Below are 8693 nucleotides of genomic sequence, written 5' to 3'. Positions count from 1 at the left end.
AATGTGCTGAATGTCTATAATTTTGTTCAGATGACTGAAGAACCTGGGAAAACTGTGGCTGCTATTGATGCATAACATACTGCTATTATTAGTCTTTTTATATAAATATATATATATATATATATGCAAGTCAATGTAGAAGCTGCTGTACATATATATATTAAGATGAGTAAATAAGTTAAAACTGTAAAACACACTTCCACAGGGCTCTTGGAGATACGTGCACTAGTGGCACATTAACATGATCTCATTTCTCTGAAGCTGGTAAATGTAGTAAAGCTATAAAACTGCACTTGGGAAAATAGCCAAGAAATAAATAAAAGAACCTCATTTTTTTTTGGTATCGGGGATCGAACTTGGGTCCTTGTGCTTGCGTGGCAGGTGGCAGAACCACTGAGCTAAATCCCCGGCGCAAGAACCTCATAATTATTTTTACAGAGATATTTATATCAGTTCTATTAGTAACAATGAAAAAACACACAAGTGAGGCATAGTGATACAAGCCTGTAATCCTAGCACTCTGAAAGGCTGAAGCAGAAGGACTGCAAGTTCAAGAGCAGCCTGGAACAGACCTAGACAGGCCTTGTCTTAAAATAACAAAATGAAAAAGGGCTCAGTGCAAAGGGCCTGGGTTCAATCCCAGTACCCCCCTCCAAAAAGACTCAGAAATCAAAAAGTGAGGGAAAAGCTAAGCAAACACATAATATGGTGAATAGACCGTCTGGCTATTAAAAATGTAAACAATCTGGGTTTCATGCCAAGCACCATAAAAATACGTTTTAAAAAGTAAACATAAACAAGAGAACTTGAGCCAGGTGTGACGGTGCATGCCTGTAATCTCAGCACTTGTGAGGCTGAGACAGGAGGATAGCTAAGAGTTTAAGGCCAGCCTGGGCTACACAGTGCATTCAAGGCCATCCTTAACTGCATAGTGAGAAGTACATATTCTTCCTAGCTGATGGGAAAGAAAAAGATGAAAACCAGCTCAGTGATACTGGCAGGTCTCACCCACTTAAATTGTACTCAAGCATAGCAAATGTGCTCCCCGTGCCTGGCCCACGTCTGTCCAGATGGCTCCACTGCCCCACAGAGTGACTGCCCAAGAGGCGCTAGTAATGGCTGGGCATCTCCTGCCTCCGTCACCCTGGGTAGGAGAAGGAGCCAGTTTTGGGGAGGAGGAGGAGCCTCTGCCTGAAAAGCCCAGCACCCAGCACACTTACAAAGAAGCTGGTTAAACACCAAAGAAAATTACTGCTCAAGTCAAAGACATGCAAAGAATAATTTTTTAAATAATTTAGGGACTGAGCGCAGGTCAGGAGTACAAGAAGTGTCAGAGAGCCCAGCTAACGTGCCTGGTCATGGGTTCAGTCCCAGGCACCACACAAAATAATAGAAACAGGAGTTTAAAAATACAGGTTTAGGTTATGACCCTGAGATACAGAAGAAGAGAAGTGGCATTGAAGTACTGGTCCAGTAGAGAAATGATCTTCAACTGTCCCACTTCCCATCATCGGGAGATCTAAACTTTCTTCATCTGGAATTCAATATGTAACACTCAGTTCAAATGGAAGATGAGCCCTTTTTATTTTCTATTTTGAAACAGGTCTTCCTAAGTCACTAAGTTACCCAGGCTGGGTGTGAACTTGTAATCCTCCTGCCTCTGTCTCCCAGAATGCTGGGATTACTGTACTACATCATCCTTGGCTTAGTATGGTTTCATTTTTGTGATAAACTCTGGGTGGGTTATGCAAGAAAATATTATCAGTGATTAGCTTGAGGTCAGGAACTTAGAGAAAGTTATTGTTTGGTTCTTCTTTTTCTTTATCTCTTGAAGATTTTTCTTTAGAATAAAAATGATATTTGAATAGTTTTTAAATTCTTTAAAATATAAAAGTAGACATAAAGCAGGCCCAGGTGCCTATGCCTGTAGCCCTGCACTCAAGAAGCAGAGGTAGGAGGGTTACGTGAGCCATGAGATGGAGAACAGTCTGGGCAACATGGCAAACCCTGTGTCAGATGAGAAAAAAGTAAAACCTAAGAACATCACCTTTTATCAACTGGCTTTCATTCCATACAACTAAACTGCAATGACAACTGATAAGCACAAAGTACTTAAGGATCATACACTAGTTTTTGAAACATGTAAGTGTCTTTCTGATTAGTTTAAATTCTGAGTCTATTTAATTGTACTGTTTTGATGTATTGAAAACTTCTTCCCAGCTTGTATTTGTCATTGTCCTACATTAAACTATCAATGGCTCTCCGTTGCCTGGGTCTGGGTTCTCACATTTGTACAGGAACATATTGTGGTGATGGTTGCACAACTTAGGCATATACTAAAAACCATTCAACTACACATTTTAAGCAGGTAAATCAGGTGGTATGTGAATTCTATCCCAAGCCTGGGGAACCAAAGCATCTGGAACTTGGCACTTGGCAGGTAGTACACTGAGATGATAAACATCAGCAAATTTACTAGCAGAAAATAAGACTATCAGATATATATTTAATGTTCACAGTTTATTCTGATGTTTATCTTTAATATTGAATTGCCATTTGTTGGGCCAGACATGTGGCCGAGTGGTACAGTGCTAGCCTAACATGCACAAGGCCCTGGGTTTGATACCAGCACCATGAAAAAAAAATTGCAATTAAAAAAATTTGAAATTTACCATTTGTTAAATTGCTTTGTTGCCTACCACTACTTGCTAGCAAATAAGCATAAATTAACAACACAAAAGGCTTAAGCTAAACTTTAAAAGTGAGGATATTTTGATACATTTTCCTGTCTTCAAATGAAGACTGCACATTTGCAGGAAAATGGAAGCACCTTGAGACACTAACGCTAAGTGAAATAAGTCAGACACACAAGCTTAACTATTGCATGGTTTCTCTTATATGAAAAACCCAAAATATAAATACTTTGAAGAGCCAAGTAAAAGGTAGATAACAGGAAACAGGGAAGTAAGTCTTTTGCAGTTGGGAAGGGGACCAAAAGAGGGAGAGAATAGGGGAGTAAAAGAATTAAGATGTGTTATATACATGCGCCAACTCCCTGCAGTGAATGTAATCATTATGTACTGCAAACATGTGCTAAGAAAATGATGAATTTAAAAAGACTGCTCCTAAACATCTGAACTTAGAGTAACACTAAGGTTTTCTGAGAAGAGCTTTCACAATCCCTGCCTTCTTCGAAAATGCCTATATTTTTAACATACCATTAAAAGCCTTTTGTTCAGTCTGGTGTCAGAGGATTTTTTCACTCTCATCTTCCCCTATAGCTTCAGGCTGCTCCTGCCCCAGTAGATGGCTGAGTATCTCCTCCATCACATCCTTCAGCTCTGCTCACGCCCCTCCAGAACTCCTCTGTTCATGTGGCCCTTCAAGGCCCACCTAGCTTCCAGGAAAGCATCAGAGCAGGAAATGTGAATGTTTCACTACACTTTTCATTTCCAGCACACACAACCTGTGACTTAGAAAATGCTCCATGATCTCCCCTTCTCTCATTCTCCAACCTGAATGTGTGTGTCTACCACCGACACGATGCTGGGCCTATGTTCAGCGACTTCACTCTCACAGTCTCCTTCTCTGGCAGCCCAGCAGTCTGCTGAAGGCAGGAATTACATCCCTATTATACTGGATGCTCTGTGGACACCAACTACTGTCAGCCAGGCAGAGTGGCAGTGTCTGTAGTTCCAGCTATGTGGGAGGCTGTGGCTGGAGAACCCAGCCTGGGCAACATAGTGAGAAAGAAACAAAAATCAGGCATATTGAGATGAATTAAAAATATTTTCTCTAATCTCTAGATGTCCAAAATCTTAAGGAAAAATCCAAACATACTCTTTACTTGAACAGGGTGTATTAAAAACTGTGAGGTGTGTCACAGGGGTCTGAACAATGGTGGAGCCATACACCAGGCTTGGAAGTTTTCTCTGGGGCATTTTCATACAGGCTATATTTCAACTGTCTCTTGAAGCATATGTTTAACAGAAAAAGAGCAGAGGAGATTTCTAAACTGAAGGAATCCAGCACCAAGAAAAACCGAGAGGATCTGAGTATGAGTATCCCAAAGTGTGGTGTGGCTACTGGGCCTGGGTCAGGGAGTCACTGGTAGGGGACTGCAGAGTGTGCTGGGGTTGGCAGCCCTGACCTGGGACTTTCCAATGCTGCAGCAGAAGCAGTGGGTTTGTGCTGTTCCCAACACCCTCTCCTGCCTCAACCTCTCTCCAGCTCCGTGTGTGGATCAGGTAAGAGAGCTGACCAGATGACATGTGCTATGTGGACAAAGCCAGAGGAACATGACATCCTGATGGGAAACAACTTGGGATGGAGGACTGTGTTCTAACCAGTGAGAAATCAGCCAGGAGTAGTGCTATGTAAACCACACACTGAAGCAGAGGTCAAGAATGTGGTAGAACTACCACAGCTGGTTTCTTGGGATGGCCAGTATCATTCACATAAAGATTCCTGGGCTTCATGAAGCCCTCTCTGATTTTCCCAGCCTAAAGACTTCTGAACCCCTCAATTTGTTTCTCCCTCTCCTCCCCCTTTCCTCCCCTTTCCTCCCTCTTCCCACCTCCCTTTCTTTCTCACTCTTTTCTTGAAATCCAGAGCACTTAATTTTGTACTTATGACACTTGGAATTTTTTTCTTATGTTGCAGCTGTCTGTCCTCAGTCCTGGTACCACCTTTTCTCCTCTTGCCTAACTTCACAGCTTTTGTGTGGTACAGGGCACCTTTAATAGACCCCTTGGGAGCAAGACAAGGTATAAAGCAAACCAAGAAAACAAAAAAGCAAGCCAAGAAAAAAAATATGATTTTAAGTTTTAGGAGGCTAAAAGTCACCCACTTTTACAAATCCCACAGCATTTCCCCAAAACTTTGAGGATAATCTGATGTGCTAACAATCTGGGGGAAAAAAAACTCATTCGCCTTTGAGAGGTTGATATTTACTGTAGTGTTTACATAGATGTTTATCTTGCATTCTTTTACTCTAAACCAAGCCCCACGATGTCATTTTTTCCCTCTGTCTCTCTCTCACTCTTTTTTCTTCATTTGCCAAATTTTCACCCATCATGGGGATCTTTTGGGGGGAAAGCTTGTAGATTTAATTATGGTCCCTTTTTAAATTTTAAAAGAGATAAGGTCTGGGATTGTACTTCATTGGTAGAGCACTTGTCTGGCATGCAAGAAGCCTTGTGTTCAATCTCCAGGACCAAAAAAAATTTTTTTTTAAAAAAGGATATATTTATTTCAGCAAAAAAAACCCCTATAAATATAAAGAAACAAATATATTTGAGACTCATTGGGACAACATTTCAGTGAGGTACATTATTAGCATTAACAGTAATCAGCAAAAGTACAATATAATAAATTATAAAGATCTGCTCATCTTTTAATGGGAAATATAACCAGAATAAACACAAGCATTCTTTAAAAATACAGCAACATTGCCACCATACATGAAAACATTACCATAAAAACTTAACAACTTCCACCTGAGCATTGAATTTTTCAGCCCTCTTTGGGCTGACATTGAGCAATCTCAATGTTCTGCTGCAGTTTCCAGGCTAGACTAGCCGTTCCCTCACTCCTACAGCCCACAACAGTCAGCCCTATCACAAGCAATTAAAAGGAACCCTTCCTGTTAGATATACAGTACTAATATACGATCTTAATTGGCAACAAGTTTAGTGCAAATAAAATTACATTTAGCAGCTTAGAAAAGTTGTGATGGGGAGCCATTCTTATTGTAACCCTTATCCTTATTGCTTCCCCAGAGAGAAATCATTTCTCTCTTTTGTGAGTACCAACTCTTGGCCATTCAAACCTACTGAAAACTACTAATGATGATTCTGACTGTTACGCAAGGAGTTTCCCTGAAAGATTGTTTCAGACACTATGCAAATGGGCCATGTGGTTTTTCTATTCAGAAAGTTCCCATTGGGTTGATACAAAAAAACAAGGCCCAAAAGCCAGTCATTTCTCAGGAGTGGAGTGGAGGTCACAGCTGGGTCTCATTCACCTGCTTCTCTGGACGGTGGAGACGATACCCAGAAGAGGCACCAATCAGGTCCCACACCAGCCACCACAGGTGGGATCAGAAGAGGACTCCAACACAGGGCAGTGGAATCTCCTTAGTCAAATTCTACTCTCAAGTAATAATCTTATTGCACTGATCTGAATGTCAAAAAGCACATAAAGTGAGAAAGCCATCTGATTTCAAACCTGATGCTTTCCACTCTCAGCCAAGATTTAATCTCCAAATGAAGAAAAGCCAGAGAACTACCAGCCAGAGAAATTTTGCCTGAGCTTTGTCAATTCCTCGAATTGTGTCTCTTTTTGTTAGACATTTGTTCCTTCTTCTGCCAACGCCTGAGATTGTGACTGCAGAAAGCAGTGTGACTTACGGTGCCCAGTTCCACCCTGGCAGAGGAGAAGGAAGAACAGCTCCTGGGTTTTGAGGGCCTGGCTCTGTCCCCTTGTCCAGGTTTCAGTGACATGCGCCTTCAAAAGTTGAGAATAGGGCCGGGAATTTAGCTCAATGGTTCTGGCACCTGCATCACAAGCGCCAGGGCCAGAGTTCAATCCCTGGTAACACCCTCCCCAAAAAAGTGAGATGACCCCTGTATCCACTGAGCTGACCTCCCTATTTACCAGCTCCTCCACCCTTTTTCTATCCCTTTGAATTCTCTCATTGAGTAGCTCAAAGAAAAGGGAGGGGTGGCGGCACAAGGAGAGACGAGCCACCTAGTCACTGTACTCTTCCCTTTCCCTTGGGCTGGAGAATTTCTCATGATGGTTGGCCAATTTCCATTTGTTGTGCTGACTTTTGAGTAGTGCAGCCAAGGAAGTCTTTCGGGTAATATTTCTAGATAAATCCCGATCCTTGGTTTTCCTTGTAGGGGAAGAGTTTTGGACTAAAGAATGTACAGGGAAAATGGGCTTGCCCCGAGGAGCTCCCAGTAGCTGCCATATTTCCCCAGAAGTACCACTGGCCAGATACTGCCATGGCTTCTTCCCACTGCTGTCCCGCACATTCACCCGAGAAGCCAACCTTTGCACCAGCAATTTGATAACTCCCTGATGGCCGTGGATGGCAGCAAGGTGCAGTGGCGTATACCCACAACTGGACTTCACATTTACATCAAGCACAATCCCAGCCTTCCGGGCCCCTGAGACCAAGTCCTGGAGGGCGCAGAGGCTGCCGTGCTTGGCTATCCAGTGCAAAGCAGTGTAACCAGTCAGAAAGTCCCTGTGCAGAGCCAGCTGGGGATCCTCCCAGAACAAAGCCAACATCTGAATCCAGGAGCCGCTAGCAAGCTTCACGATCCATTCATGTTCCCTGGCTTCTAAGGGGACCAGGGATGACTTGTGCTCAAAAGCTCTGTGAGGTACCAAGGCTGCAGGCCCTTCCCCACTGGGGACTCGCCAGCTGTGTGGCCGACCTGGCAGTTTTGGTGTCAAAGCGACATCCACCCTTGGGCTGGGCACTGCTCCTGCCTTGGAAGGCTTTCTGGGTCGAGGTGGACGACGAGTCCTTTTCAGCGAGTCCTCATCAAGGCATTCCTCATCAGAGGAGGACAGAGCGGCCCTCCCTGCCCGAGGACTCCTCTTGAGGGATCTCCGAGGTTTGAGAGGAGCTGGCGAGGGTAAAGACTCCTTGGCAGGTGCTGGGGCCTGTGTGGAGTGCTGGTTGCCCCCTCTGAGGTCCTGAGGTTTGGGGCTGGCAATGCCCTCCTCTGGGGATACAGAGAAGTCCCTCGCTGGATTTCTGGGCTCTCCCAAGTCTGGGACTCCTGGGGCACCTTGCAGCCCCTCTTCCGACCCCCCAGGGGACTCCTTCGGCCCACTGCTGCTCTCCTCGCTGCCATGGCTCTCTTGGTCCACAAAGTCATCCATATCCTGTAGGGACAGCTGACAGCGAATGCTCCGAAAGACAGTCGTTGGCAGTTTCCCCAGCCAGGATTCCGAGGAATGAGCCGGGACTTCGAGAAAGAGACCAGGAGAAGACAGAGGGAGCTCTGAGGGTGCCGTCTCCCTGACACAGGAGCCCTGTTCCGGGCATAGCTGAAGAAAGTCATCTGGCAGCACCGACCAGGCACGCACAGGGCCCTGGTCCTGGGGCTCAGGCATCTGCTGGTGCTTGGCCACCCACTCTTCAGTGCGCTGCAGCTGCAGGTGCACGGTCTCGGAGTGCCGGGGACTCCGGGTCTCTGGCTCTGGCTGGTCCCGGGGCGGGAGGGCGGGGGGATGGCGCTGCAGATGCAGGGCCCCTGAGGTCACCCGCTCCAGCGTGTTCCGGATAGGGGGCGCAGGGCGGTCGCGCTGCAACTGTGGAGTCTCAGGGCTAGGGGTCCCCGGGGTCACCGGCTCCGGCCTGTCCCAGGGGGGGGGGGGCGCTGCAGATGCAGGGCCCCTGAAGTCACCCGCTCCAGCGTGTTCCGGATAGGGGGCGCAGGGCGGTCGCGCTGCAACTGTGGAGTCTCAGGGCTAGGGGTCCCCGGGGTCACCGGCTCCGGCCTGTCCCTAGCAGGGGGAGCGAAGTGGTGATGCTGCAGATGTGGACTTCCACGGCGTAGGGTCTCGGGGTGCGGGGTCCCCGAGGTCACCTGCTCTGGCTTGTCCCGGGTGGGGGGCGCGTGGTGGTGGCGCTGCAGATGCGGAGTCTCGGGACTCGGGGTCCCCGGCTG

The 8693-nt window shown here is 46.0% G+C and overlaps 1 protein-coding gene across 1 annotated transcript in view; it reads right to left on the bottom strand.

Annotated features, from left to right (window-relative positions):
* Positions 1-5279: 5279 nt before the first annotated feature.
* Positions 5280-8693, bottom strand: part of Sowahb (sosondowah ankyrin repeat domain family member B) — a 3810-nt gene continuing 396 nt past the window's right edge. The window contains exons 2-3 of the mRNA XM_019206874.2: positions 8453-8690; positions 5280-8309 (exon numbers count right to left, since the gene is read on the bottom strand). Of these exons, the coding sequence (XP_019062419.1) occupies positions 6751-8309; positions 8453-8690 (1797 nt within the window). The 3' untranslated portion in view covers positions 5280-6750. The remainder of the gene's footprint in view (positions 8310-8452; positions 8691-8693) is intronic.

The sequence above is a fragment of the Fukomys damarensis genome, unplaced genomic scaffold, assembly GCF_012274545.1.
Source record: "Fukomys damarensis isolate Sample0158 unplaced genomic scaffold, DMR_v1.0_HiC HiC_scaffold_32, whole genome shotgun sequence".
Lineage (NCBI taxonomy): Eukaryota > Metazoa > Chordata > Mammalia > Rodentia > Bathyergidae > Fukomys > Fukomys damarensis.
This window is presented reverse-complemented; position numbering and strand designations above follow the sequence as displayed.